Consider the following 15,867-nt stretch of genomic DNA (forward strand, 5'->3'; position numbering starts at 1 on the left):
TGTGTTTATATTATAATTTCCATTACTCATCGGTCACTGCCGAATCAAAACCTTGCTGCAGAGTGCAGAATACCGTTTGGTGGATAATATATTATATATGTATGTACTGTATATACGTCACACGAAATAAGACAAATTATATTAGTAAATAAATTATATTTGACATAAATATAATAACAATTTAATATATAGAAACGTCTTGCTATTGATTGATGTTTATACGGAGTGGTATATATTACACAAATGCCGAATGAGAAGTAGAGACTTAATGGAGCCAAACTGAGTGTTATAAACAACACGTATATATAATGTAGTTTATATATATATATTGTATAATATATTTATACACTATACGCCCCTTCTACAGGCACCCCCGCCCTGTGCCCCATACCGCCACGTATCCATCTCGGGTTCGAAGCCAAATGACAATTACAAAGGTTCGTTGTCTATATATACATGTGCCTTTGTACGATGAGCTACACTTTATTAAAAACGCTTCAGCGCATGCATTCACTTCCCTTCAACATCCATAAACAGAGAGTATATATATTATATGTATGTATATATATATTTAATAATATAAAAAGGTATATTTTTTTATGTACATTTAGTTTTGCCGTTTTTCACGTCATTGCAGATATTTTTAATATTGAGTCGTGCTGTTAAACAAATATATCGTTTTTTAGATTTTATAAAATACGCGAAAATAATAAAAAATTATATTTCAAAAAGAATCTCTGCTCTCGACTATAATATTATATTCGTGACTGCGATCGTTATGTAGAGTTTAATATAATATACTAATTGCTCCAAACGAATTTTTTATTCAAACGTTTATTTGATTGATAAACAAAATAATTTACAAAATTACATATTAATTATTATGCATACTGTTTTAGAAAAGATTTAATTATATACCCATAAATTATACATTTTGTATTTTTTCAGTATGGGTGTACAATTTTTAATATACATAATAATATATTAAAATACGGACAACTATTGTTTAAGTATAATGAATTAATTTTCAAAACAAAGTAATAGATTGTATTATAAAATATTGTATATATTAATAATCACAAGATATGTTCAATACTTCAATACTACATTAAAATATAAAGCTGATGCAAATATTGAAATATCAACCATTAGCATAAAATCAATAACTGTATTTCTCGGAATTTAGACTCTGGAAAAATACCGGTAACCAACAAATGTACCTATTGAAAAATCTTTACATTCAGAGTTAATTTTATGATTGGATTAAAAATGTAAAATTCTTTTAAGCCATTTTTACATTTTTAATTAGGTTATAAAACAAACAATGCATGTAAAGATTTCCAATACATTTTGGTTACCGTTATTTTTCACGAGTTGAAATACTTCAACCGAATTTCGATTTTCCCAAATAGTTTTAGCCTAGAACGAAAAGTTAAGAGTTCATACAAAAAGAAAATTACTGTATTTTCAATGCATATTCCACGGATTAGATTCGCAACTTATATCTCATATTATTTGGACTTGTTTTGGGCGGTGACTTATATATAGTCAATAGTCATGCCTCATATTATTCATAATATAATATTAATGTTTTGTGTAGTAGGTATCAATATTCAACACATTAAAAAAAAAAGTATTGGGTATACCGTTCCTATTATATTATATACCCGTCTATACTCTATAATAAAAATGAGAAGGAACTTAACTGATGTTTTTTTATGTTCAAAATATCACTGTGCGATATTCATGTGGGTATTAATAAGTACTAATATAGTACAATATTATGTATAATAAAAGTACATCTTCACGCGCTATTGATCACATTCAGTTCATGTACACGTTATGGTACGCTACATATTATTATTATATTCTATTGGCCCTTTTTTCACCGGATATTAAGCTATATCAATTTCTAAATCTATTGGTGCACAATTTTTTTGTCACGTGCATGACACGCGTTTCACCTATATGACGTCGCAGGCGTTTCGTTTACACGGTCCTTACTATTTAGAAAACATTCATTGTGCATAATAGCCGGTGCTATATTATATTAACACCCCTGCAGGATGACATTATTTACATTTCAGTGTGTCTTCAAAGTTTTATTTTTTCAATAATAAAATCAAGTAAGTAGGTAGGTATTAATTTAGTTTATTTTATCTTTATTTTTTATCAGATAACAATAAAAATATTTAATAATAAATGTATGGTTCATTTTCAATCCTGTAGTACAGGATTTATACATTGGTACATACGAATACGCAAGTTTAATAAATAAAATATTAATACATTTTTATTTTTTTTCATATTATTGTATATATTATAATTTATAGTTAACGTTAGTTTATTTTAAATTTAAATCCTTCAGTAAATCGATACATTACACTAATCTAATGATTTTGTTGTGGACAATATTTTTGACTTTAGTGTTCTTTTTTATAATTATTTTGTATCCATCAAAACATTCTAAAAATATATTTTTGAAACACCTAGTTATAAACGTTGGTGTCTTCGTGTCTTCAGCGAAAATTCAGGGTGGGTTTTTCTTAACATTTTTCTTTGCCTTTTAAAGCTAATCCATATCATAGCGGAATGAAATCCTGGGAATTTCGTCATATATATACCATATAGTATTGATTTTTTTCAACGGCGGAGATTTCGATGTAATAAAAAAATATACTATTAGGTATAAAATCGTTTTCGTCCGTACAATAATATACTTTCTCGTCTGCACGCCCGACGCCGCGGGTCTTTCCGCTTTTCGTACCGTATCGGTTCATATTATATAAAATAGTATACTTGGGATTTTGCGAAGACGCGGCGGCGGCGGCGTATTAAATCCGCAACAGTATAATAATAATAATAATAATATCATACAACAGCAGAATTATTATTATATCGTTCTCGCGCCGCCGCCGGTGTGTGTACTGTGTGTCTGTGTACCGCGACGACGATGAAAACGTTTTCGTCCGCGGGCGGTCGTGGCCGGGCTGCAAATTGACGCGGCCGCGCACGTGTCCGACCGGTCGCCCGGGCACCGGCAGATAAGCCGCGGCACGCGACCGACGTTTGACAATAATACGCCGGTTTAGTTGGCCGGAAAATGTTTACCAGCCGTGTGCGTGCCGTGTGCGGCGGCAGCGGCGGCGGCGGTGCGCGAGTGTGGGATACGCTCGAAAACGATTTACTCCGGTCATTCGGCGGCCGGCGACCGAGTGACGAGGAGCCGGAGGGGCACGCGCCGTATATATAATATTATGAACGGTTCGCAAAAGGATGATATTATATTTCGATATTAGATAATAATATCGTACCTGATGATGTGCCGCGGACGGTGTGGCTCCGTGTTGTATAATATTGTGTGCGAATTTGCATGTCGAAAAGGAAAAACGTCCGATTTCCTTTTTGGCGACTCGCCTGCGTAGAGTTGGTCCCGGCGGGCATCATCGTAACACTACGTTATATTATTTGATAATTTTGAATTTTTTTTGACTTCATTCGTACCGCGCAATCGAGACGTCGATTCGAAAACACAAATATTCTGATTGATTGTTGTTGTCGGTCGCAACTCGCAGTAATGATACCGTGTTTGATTATTTTTTTAATGTTACTCTTCGCTTTCGAGTTTAACTGCAAATTGAACATAACTGTATGGGCACGTATTGTTATACTGACCTCGTCGTGGAAAACTTAATGTTCACAATAGTGCATGGATAATGAAACAAATTTACTAGCGGGATTCATCTTATCGAGGAATGGGTTGATAATATGTTGAGTACAACATTTAATATTTAAATTGCATTGGTAAAAGGTAAAGAACTTTTAACCGAAGCGACTAAAATACTGTATTTCAAAAATCAAATTGCAGATTGATTATGTGCTAATAACAAGATATGAAATTATTCTATTCAATAATGTAATTCTGGTTCATGTGTTGCTACTTATGGCTTATTTTTAACTACAACTGTTTAAAATATATATTAGGGGAATTTATATTTTTAAAAAAACACTATATATAGAGTATATTGTATACATACCTAACAGACATTTGTATATATTTAAATGAAAATAATCGAATGAAGGTACGTGCACTGTCGAATCTTGTATGGCTGGATCTGATGACGTGTAATCCCCTGGAGAGATACTATCTCTAACCCTCGAAGCAATAATACTGTCATCGAGGCTATTGACATGTCGCGTCGTTTATAATATAATATAATACCGTTTGGCTTTTGACACAACCAACTAACTCTATTTTCGTCATTATTTCCTGTGGTGTTAAAACTGTTTTACATTAATATTTTTCGGCATTATTAAGTTCAACTTAAATATGTTTTGTTCATTGAAATAAACTATGAACTTGATTTCTCGTCGTGATTGCATGATCGAAATAGTACTGTTATTAATTTTGGTTTCTTACTCATGCGAGGTTGAAGTATAGCCAGATAGGTACTCAAATAGACTCAACTAGAACTTAGTTGTATCAGGGACTAGAGTACTGTAAAATCAAAGTCAATAATACTTGAAGTTAATAAGTTAATAATAAGTCGTGTGGCATACAAATTTATTATAAATATGAAATCACTTTATAAAACACTAATCTTAATAACCTTAACTCGTGATTGAATATAATCATAATATAATTCTGATTTTTGTGAGAACTTAAATTCCAGATGGGGATAGAGACATTTTAGGGGGCTGAGCCACACTAAATACTACATAGCCGCTCATAGTTAGTAGTTACGACCATGGGGCATGGATAGACTATAGTAATTAATAACCATTAATATTAAGATATAATATATATATATATTATGTCAATGGTTGTAACGAATTAATGTATTTGGTGATTAGAAAATATGATTAATACAACATTTCACACGAAGCGAATGTTTGCGCGACGAACGCGATTTTAAATCGCAGTGGTTTTTAATAGCTATTCATATTTTCACACAAATTTACATGTTTGATAAGCGTTGATATTATATTAAAACAATGTAACATTCTTAGCAAGTACCACAAGCACATCACCACAGTCTTTAAGGACACCTTATATACTTAATAACTATTATTTAAATCGTAAAAAATATATTGCATTATCTCCTGCCGTTTTACTTCTGGTTTTGTGTATAATTTATTTATAAAAACATTAAAATGCTTCCATTAAAATTCAAGTAAAGACAATAAACAATATTGCCCATGGTCTAAACTCTAAACTATGTACTCCGATAATATTTACATATACATATTATTATATATTATGCATATTGTATATCCGGTGTGCGTGTGTATGAGTATACAATAAATGTTATGTATTGTTTGTGAGGACGAACAAAAAACACTAAATAGGCATGCGCACAAGTGGCTGTTGAATGGCCAATTACTTTCAAACAGTAAATATTATACTGCTTTCATTGATCGGAAAAAATATTTGAATTGCGAATTCTAGGGTGCTCAATGCTCATAACTGTCATACGGCTCATTTAGAAGGGTGACGAGTACACTTGAAAACCGATTCGCTCTAGGGCATCCGATTTCATTGAATGGCTATATTCAAATGAATAATACTAAATTTCATACTATTATGATTTATGAGTACGACTAAAGCCGAGATTTTTTTTTGAAAATGAAATTCTTTCTTAGATAACTTTGAATACCTAAAAGATTACGTGAATTCAAGAGATTTGTAGTTCATATTATAATTTATTCTGTTAACATTCATAATTATTTTAAAATGTCTTAAAAAATATGTGGTGTTATAATTCGTAATTACAATATATTTCTACCTTATACATGAACCTTGTCATCTATTTCCGTATATAACAATATACTATATAGATTACCGGATGTCAGGAAACGTATTAGTTCTAACTGATCTCTATCTACTCTAAGTCATTTTTTGAATGCAATGATAGATTATTACCTATACCTATATATATATTTATATTTCTTATCTGGAATTTTATATAATGAATAAGTTGTAAACATCAAACGTATATAAAATATTAGTGAGCTTTTTTTTATATTTTAGTGTTATTAATACTTATTGAATATACCTACCTATTTAAATATTAATATTTGTTATAACATTAGTAACTAGATATTATGTATTTTATTTATTTTCCATAGAAAAAACAATTTTTATTATAAAATATTACATTATATAATATATTCAACAAATAACTTTTAACTACTGAATGACACTAAAAATATTTTATAAAATTTACAGTAGGTATGTATACTATATATTATATAATATTTTGTTAATAAAAAACGGTTAAAATTGATTTTTTACAACTATTCAAAAGCTGCAGCAATAAGTAAGGCAAGACAACAACCGCAAAAGTGGCTTATTATTTTCGGATTTGTTGTCAACCACCCGTGGAGTTTTCCGAGTGTACTCTCAAATTCAAATACAAACAAAATAAAAAGAATATAAAAACCACGTGAGAAGGGAGAGCACGTAAAAACGTTCAAAATATATGTAATCTACTGTTTAAACTTTTTCCCGCTGCGCGCCGCATGGTACACGACCAGAAGATGGTACTTCAATCCGTAGGTCTATGCAACGGCTGTTATTTTGAGTCTGGCAAAATTTACTTTACGAACCCGAGCAAGTACAACTATGAACTCGATCAGAATTTGAACAAGAATTCGATCATTTTTACATATTATACACTTAAAATATTAAAATTGGTTATGGACTATGGAGTAATTTTCAGAAAATTATAGACCATAATATTATGATCAAATATACATCCATTTGATAAGGGTAAAATATCAGAAAAACTTTTTAAATAGGTACTCTTACAAGTGACAACTTAAAAAGTTGGTAAAATCATATATTTGAATGAAGTATAGGTAAGATAAGATTATTTGGTAAGATTGAAAACGAATTAACATAGTAATATTGTATAATTTCGAGAACAATATAAACATTAATACTATTCTAATTTCTGGTCATCTTTAGACAAAGTTTGAGATAAGCATACGGTAATTTATCTAGGAACTAATTTTAAGAGGAAATATTTATAGAAAAGTTCAATGGTGGACTTTCAACATTTTTCCGGGGGTGGTGAGGGGGGGGGGGGTCCTAAAAATAATATTTATTTTAAAGGTACCTATTATTTTAATTTTAATAAACGTATCTTTAAAGCCTACCTACCTATAAATTTTCCTATTAAACTAAACACATTTTAGTTAATATTTTATAATTCAGAAAATTGAAAGTTTTTTCCAATTGAAATACTAAATATTTATGTGTACCACTATGGAATAAATATATAATTTTGAATATTATTTTTATTTTTATCTATTTATAATTTTCTTTTAGTTTAATTTTTAATTTATGCCAATTTCAAATATTTTTGCTAAGAATAAGAGTAAGAATTTAAATAAAAATGCTATTTTCTAAAATTATAGTTTCATTCAATAATCTACTTGAAATGTTGTTTGGTTTTTACAAATTATTCCGACAAATTGTTTAGTATTGTCTTTTACGTCGTTCGTTTAATTACATTTTTTACAATAAAATATACTTAATAAATTATGTATGTGCTAGTATGTGTTAGTATGTGTGTGTAACATACTAAATACGATTTAAGTGTCTTATAATAAACCTTTTTTATTATTTTATTTCCGTAGTAATTGTCATACTGGCCCTTCTATTCAGTATTCACTGACATTTTGTAACTACTGTTGTCCGGAAGCGGTCGAATGATCAACGCTGCTGCAGGTAGAATTCCCAACGGTCATTTAGGTGTCTCGTATAGGTAATCGTTTCTTTTCATTTTGTTCCTCTCGTAGTTCTATACACAAATACACCAACTGACCTACAGTTTGAATACCTATTTTATTATTTAGAAATTCGAAGTCTTTTGACCGACACTCGATGCGCTAAATGGAACCTATATGGCCGTACAAATATACAATATAAATAAGTTACATTAACGTGACAAATAATTCGTAACACAATAGTTGAATTATAGCTGTGAATAGTTTATCGCGGATGTCTGGTACTCTGGATAAGTGTGGAGTCTGTTGTTGGTTATTCTTACTGAGTTAAAAATTCTTTATACTTGACTCTATTGTATACCTTTAAATTACATTTTCAAAATATAATAAAATAAAAGGACAGCTAAGAAATTGCAGATGTTACTTTTGAAATCGAAATCGAAACGTGTTAGTGGTTAGATGAACATTGTTGGTTTTTATATTGTTCTTTTTATCTACGTGTTAAGCTGTCTACATTATATCGGTATCGAAAATAAAAGTAAATGTGACGAAAAAAAAATCAACTTTGTCAAAAACTGATTTTGCATAATTTTGTTTATGCTTTTCCTGATTTTTTTGAAAAATAGTTACCTAGGTACTTGGTTTTTTTACTTTTGACACTTCCCCTCTTAAAGTACCGACTAGATATATTTTTCTACCAGAAACCAACCTTAAAGTTGATGATTGAAGAATTTTTACTTATCAAAAAGGTCATGACAGACACAAAAAAAAACTCATGTGAAATGCGAATATGTATACGCAGAAATTAAAATTAACAAACGCATTAATTGGAATAAGAATAATCATTTGTACAGAAGGTAATAGCTATAAATTAAAACATTGTAAAATAATAATGAGAATAATACGTTAAAAATAAATAGTTACCTATCAATAGTTATGATTCAAACTATAAAATTGGTATATAATAGCTGGGAGCATACCTATATCGATCTCTCCGTATTTTTTTTTTTATCCACTCCACCGGCTACTGTTCATAATATATAAAAAATAATAAATTTTCATGCATTTTTTTATTCAATACCAAACTGTTAAAACACTAATAAAGTAATAACCATATTAAAGTGACAACTCTTGACGGGGTTAAAATATTGTTTTTTTATAGAAGTATATCCACTTCAATTTAGTTTCCAAACAAATTCCTTTCTTAAAATATAATATGCATAGGTAGATATAAATAAAAAAAGGTGGGTAGGTTGGTATATAATTAATTTTCAATGGATAACATTAAGAATTCACTTAGACTTCGTATTTACATTAAAAATAATTTACTGTACTTATCATGAATCGAGTATTAAATTAAAATGTAGTAAATATTCGTAGTTATTTAAAATATAATCAAATATTTTAAATATTTGGTAGGTACCTACCTACATGACAGAGGTATAATCTGTTGAACTGGTAACACTTATAAATATCTCTTTTATAATCCCTTTTTTGATCTTTTTATCAATAGCTGATTTTTTTCTATGCCATTCTAACTGATTTCATACGCTATCACGAAATATTTAATTCCGGTTTAAAGGCAAAAAAAAATTTAATTAAACATCAAACAAAGCTTTGTAGATGACCAAAAATATATATATATTACGTTCTGGGTAAAGTAGATTGTAATAAAAAAATAAACATGTGGATTAAGGTTTGGAAATAAAAAAAAAATCTGGTGTCAACGGGTGACTTTAGATTAAAACATATCGGTTTAATTTAGATATTGTCATTTGGGCGAAAAAAATCTAAAGAGATAAAAACGCCAACGCAAAATGTTCGTTCATTTTTTTTGCACAAACAAAAGCCCAGCTTTCCTATATCTAGCTGCACACTGCCCCATAGTACAATTGTAGATACTATATAGGTAGTCGCAATAATTATAAACGTTGATTTATATCATTTAATTTGCATCAGTTTTTCTGTTAACACATATTTCATCGAAGAAAAAACTTTTTTCTCGTAGTATTTGTTTAATGTTCCAACGGGTTGTTATTGGATTTTCGATTAAAATCCAAAACTGATTTCAAACTGCTTTGGTGATCTTGATTATGTATCGTCCATAAGGTAGAAATAATATATTTTATTAATAAATTGCACATTGCACATTTAAATCAACTTAAATAGATCTATGTGTAGTAACTAGTAGATAAACCTATTACCTATAATCTATGTATAATATTTGTAAGTATGTAACTTTATGTAGCATACTAATACGTATATTATTATTTTGCAATCAAGGTGGATATATATCCACCTTGTTTGCAATATTATGAAATAACATATTTGTTTAAAGTATCTTTATGTAGTGTACACAAATAATATATGTATATTAAAAATAATAGAAATACCTACTAATATAAAATTGAAAAAAATATACTATACAAGTTGTAATACAAAAAAAAAAAAAGAATCGTGTAAGGAATTTACTATAGGTATTCGTATAATATTTTGTCTTGAACTTAGGCGGCAATAGACATACCGCATACATAAAAAAAATACTAAATTATTGATCATAAACTTTTTTTGATGAATGTTTGGTATCATGATATTGACAAAAGATTTTATAAAAATTAAAATTGTGATGTAGGTACATCAAGTATAAAAATTATTGGTAATACGTTTCAGAATCTTTTATTGAACTGAAACTTCTTAACAGAGGGTACGAAAAAAAAAGATTATTGTCCGTTACGGTAGCCCGTCAAGACATTATGGTTTCTATGGTAATAAATAATAATCTTTGTCTTATCTTTGTGTTATAATAATAACAAATTAATTTCAATTTTTTCGTATATCCCTCTGTAAAGAAGTTTCACTTTATCCATGGGTAACACGCATGTTTTTTTCGACAGTATTCTCTTCGTAGGTACATTAAGATGAATATATTTGGGCGTTTTCGTTGTGTCCGACTCGTGTGATCAGCTGTTTATTTCTAATCACGAAAATCATTGTTTTATTTTTTAGCACATTAATGGAGCTTAAACAATATTACCTATTCCTTATAACTACACAACCCCCTCAGAAAAATCGTAAATACGACACAAGAAAACTAGCATTACAATTATTTTTGGGATTTTAGTTTTAAGTGCATTAATTAAAAAAAAACAATAACTTATTATTATAATCTTGCATGCCGAAACAGTCTATCTACTACAACACTATTTCTACATAATACTGTACTGCTGGTATGATAATAATGCGTCTGCGTGGACAAATCCAATCGTGTGTGACTATACACACTCCAGTAGTCTGCATTACCTATATTGGCTATTAAACCTAACGACACAGTGAAGCGAGATCAATTTTGACCTTTAATGGTTTGTTTTGCGATTCCGTATAAAATTCCGGTCAGACCTGCCCCTCGCCATTATATTATAATATACGTAGTGCACGTCGAAAACCCTCCGCAGACGGCCACCACGAACAATATATCAATTATATACATATATATACGCCCAACGCGCACACTACTGCAGATACATATTATACAGGCACCTCTATGTATAGATCATACGTAGGTACGCGTGTGCGTATAAAATATATAGACCGCGCAGCTATACAATATCTATGCTTGTATATATGTATATACGTACCTTATATTGTTTGTTCGAGTCGTGTGAATTGGAAATCGCCACTGACGCTGTTTTTCGCGGCTTGTACAAACACCGGTGACGTATAATGTGTGCGCGTACATATACAGCATTATACACGGCATCGTATTTTATATTATATACCCCCCCGACGCCGGTGTACACGTGCCCCGACGTTTTGTAATCTTTTGTTGCACGTGGACACCGCCGCGACACGCCATCCCATCCCCGCGGCGGCGCTTAATATAATATCGTGCCCACCCGAATGTGCGACCCGGCCGTATTATCATTATTACTATACAACGCGTATGCGCCCGGCACAATGAACGTTATTTGCACCCGTAAACAAAAACCCGGTGAAATTAGCCCCGGCCGTGTTTATATTTCTCCCGAAAACGATAATACGGCGGTCCATTATGTTATTACTACGCGTTATAATATTATATTATGTTGTACGGCCGCGGACCTTTGGCCGACGACCCACCCGCCTCCCCTTATCGCCCCGCAGCAGGTTTTCGGGCGCATTAAAAATGATAATATACAGTTGGCGAAAACGTTCTCACCGTTTACGGGATTTGTACGCGCATGGTACCAGTATTGGCTGAGCACAATTAACCGGAATTCAACAGTTTGCGGCTATGCGTTCTCACCAATCTACCATCTATACAAAAATCAATGTCCGTGTGTGTGTCTTTTATGCATTCCTAAACCGTTCATCCGATTGCGATGACATGATATTATGGTGCAGAGATAGATTAGACCTCTGGGAAAAAAATAGGCTAATTTAAAAAGGGTAAATTAGAGGTCCAACCAGGAGAGGTGATTAAATAACTGGGATTTTAAGATTTACGATGGAATTAACGTTTGTTTGTAAATGGTTGCTATTGGTTTTAATAATAATATCAATTGTTAATACCTGTTGGCGCAGTGGCACTTCAATGTAATTGAGTACAGAATGTCTCTACATCGAACTACGGTTTTGGTGAACCAATTTTTTGCATTGTTTTTTCTTATTTTTTATTTTTCTTCTTTATCTATACATCCGAATGTTTGGTTTTTATTTTATTCATCGGATTGTACAGTTAGGTTAGGTTAGGGTTTTGTATTAATTGATTGTAGTAATCCGCCATAGGTTAAATTAAGTAAAAACGACGAACTTGGTATAACTTTGATACTTAAGAGTTAAATTATAGGTACACTTACGTACAATCCACACAGGGTACGCGATTTACTGCAGGTGGATTACCTACCTGATAATATACTGCAGCGAATCCAAGGAAAACGCCGGTTGAGATGGCAATACATTAAAATATAATATAATTTACACTTAAAAGAAATTGCTTCCACAGCGTGTTACACCCAAAAAGGGTTGAACAATCAGAATTTTTTTCCGGGCAACGCCGAGTATTCAGCTATAGTATACAATATAATACGTGTCAGTATATTGCGCCACGAGTACCTATATTATATTATATATTATTATATAACATAATATACATAGTTTTAAAAGTAAGGGTAGTATAATACTAATTTCATTTTCTAGAAATTAATGGATAGCAATAATTTGTCACGCCGTTTCAAAAATAAAAATAAAAAAATCATTTGACAATCATTGATTAACTACAATTAGGTACAAGCAACAAGCAGTTAAGAAAATTTCACTAAAAATGGGAAGGGAGGTGGAACAATAACATCAAGATATAATAATAATAGCAATTTATAGATTAAACATAACCTGCAATTTCATGGCGGTGTTCGAACAGCAGACGGGCCTTACCTACCTAAGTATACTATAATTTATATACAATTTAAAATTTGTGGATGAACAACGTATAGAGACTGAGGTGCAGAGATATGGTATCGTCCTCTAGCTGAAGTTTCAAAAATGTGATTGGGCAATTTCAAAACTTCGCGGCCTCAATATCTTAATTATTTATTACAGAGGTGCCCTAGTATATACATTTATTCATAATAAAGTTTAGCCACATTTTTTAAAAAAAAGAGGTCAGGTCATGGCTTGACCAAGCCTTGGACTTCGGCTCCACTCTATTGGAATAGTACCGTAGTGCAACGAATAATAATTGTATGCCTACGTCATATATTATGTTAAGAAAATATAACACAGGTGTTTGACATTTTTATAATATATTAATATGTAATAATAGTACTAACATAAAATATTCACATATATCAAAACGGATGAATAGAAACCTAAAGACTAAGCAGTGTTGATAGTTGAGGATTGATTCCTAAATAAATAGGATGAATTCAAAATTCAAATGTATTTACAAAATGTCCATCCTGTTAAGAAAAAAACTCATAAATATAGTATAGTAAGTTATATTATACGTAATAGAAGATAGTATTAATAATATATACTCACCGAAACGTGGCTAAAGGCAAACCTTTATCGGATCATTCAAACTTGTGATGAGCTTATGCCACTGCATGTATACCTATTTACTATTGAGAAAATGTGTGGATTTTTTTTTTTGGTTATTATTAGTTATTACGCATTAAAATATCATGCTCCCGGTGTCACAACAAGGGTTGATTTTTAGTATTATTTATTCCGATCGCATAAATAAACGTTCTCGTGCGATGACGATGTCACGGTTTTTGTCACTACGAAAATCCGCGTGACATCCGTGTGTGTACGCAGTATAATATGCAGCTCATCCCACTCGACGTATAATATAATGTCATAGAACATAACGATGATAATAATAATAATAATAATAATAATGCATTATCTTTTGTCGCGTTTTACGGGCAGCTGCTGTATGGTGTGTAATGCGATTATGCCGCCCGACCGTCCGGGGCCCGAAAAAAACAATGACCGTTGCGCCGAGGACGACTGCAAAATACGCCGATTATGCGACGTCGTCAGCGCACGTTGTCCGTCTATTTATGGATGTATCGCGGGGGACCGCCACCACCTGCGGCCATCGATGTCTCTACGCGATCGGTCGCGGCGGGGCGCACCTGTTTTCCGACTGTTTATAATATTATCCGTGTGTCGTCGTGTACAACGCGAATCGTGAATACGAATACGAATTTTGTTTTGTTTTTTTTTTTTTTTCAATTTTTCAACCCTCTCCCCCCCCCCCCCCCGCCGGACGATTATTACAGTATAGCGTGATATAGGACGACGGTGGTTCCGACTCATCTCGGTGCTCCGTCCGCCTACCGCCGATTATCCCGGATGCCGGATCGCCGGCACGCACGGGGAATAGACATTTAACAAATCTATAACTTAAAATTCATATCCATATTATACGATCGGAAACGATCAGCTGCGTGGTTTATTGTTTTATATTATTTTGTACGTCCGCGTTCGACTATACTGCTCATGCAAGTGTGTGTAAATTAATATAATATATTATCGCAGTCGAACAATATAGCATGATGTAAACGTTAAGTATTAATTTTGTTTTTATGTCCAACTTCTTATAGTTTTTTTTTTATATTTACACGTCTAGATTGTCATTGTTCGGTAGGTCTGACTAACTCAAATTCGGTGGTTTCGTGTATGTTTTAGACATTGATAGGACACGCTGAACCTGCGTACTGATGTGCTGTATGTCTGTATATGCTACACAGACAACACAATATTATATGAAACAACCTTTTATCCATATATTTGCAATAGATAAACCTAAAACTAAAATAATAAATAATAATTATTACGGTATTATAAATCGTAAGTAAAATTAATCGTAAGTATTATTAGTTTTTTTTATTTAATCTATTAAATAACAATATATCATTTCGCCAAATTAACACGATTACAAGTCAACTTAGTCTTAAGCACATTAAAAATAAAATATACAAAACAGTTGTGATGAATAAAATAATAATAATAATAATAATAATAGATAATAATAATATTTCAATTGTTCATTATTGGTGATCGTCTAGCTGTAATGAACTGGCGTCGTCAGATATATTGTTACAAAAATATGACGCTTGCATTGAGTACAATCGATCGATAGGATTTGAACCACATCGGATAACAGTCTCCTGTGAAACGAAACCGCCATAAATGTGCTTAGGTATCATAATATCTGGTGTTAAGTAATTTGGTTCTTGGCGGTTGTTCAAGTCTAAAAAAAGATAATTTATGATGTATAATATATAATAATATAGGTAGGTACCTACAAAATTATAAGAATATGCAAGTTAGTTGATTAACTCAATCATTAAAAGTAAGGTTAATTATTTTTCCATTTAAGTTCATAAATTACATGGTATAGCTATAATAATAATATTGTCAGTCAGATGAAGAATTAATCAGGGTTATCAACATAAATAAGTAAAACTAAAAATATATACAATTTATTCAAATAGGTAAAATAAGTATCTAAGTAAAATAGTTGGCAATAAAGTAAAGTAGTTGGTGACACAGATAGTGAAAAAAAGTATTTAGCACTAAGTAAAACAAAACATGATTGGTATCAAATCTTTTTCAGTTTATCTCATAAAAAATAAAAACACTGGA

General features: G+C 31.3%; 1 protein-coding gene across 4 annotated transcripts in view; it reads right to left on the bottom strand.

Annotated features, from left to right (window-relative positions):
* Positions 1-15,090: 15,090 nt before the first annotated feature.
* The window catches only part of LOC132942282 (LIM homeobox transcription factor 1-beta-like), a 46,165-nt gene continuing 45,388 nt past the window's right edge, over positions 15,091-15,867 (bottom strand). For all 4 annotated transcript variants that reach the window (XM_061010557.1, XM_061010559.1, XM_061010558.1 and 1 more), the window contains one exon: positions 15,091-15,472. In XM_061010557.1, the coding sequence (XP_060866540.1) occupies positions 15,270-15,472 (203 nt within the window). In that variant the 3' untranslated portion in view covers positions 15,091-15,269. The remainder of the gene's footprint in view (positions 15,473-15,867) is intronic.

This window comes from Metopolophium dirhodum, chromosome 4, assembly GCF_019925205.1.
Source record: "Metopolophium dirhodum isolate CAU chromosome 4, ASM1992520v1, whole genome shotgun sequence".
Lineage (NCBI taxonomy): Eukaryota > Metazoa > Arthropoda > Insecta > Hemiptera > Aphididae > Metopolophium > Metopolophium dirhodum.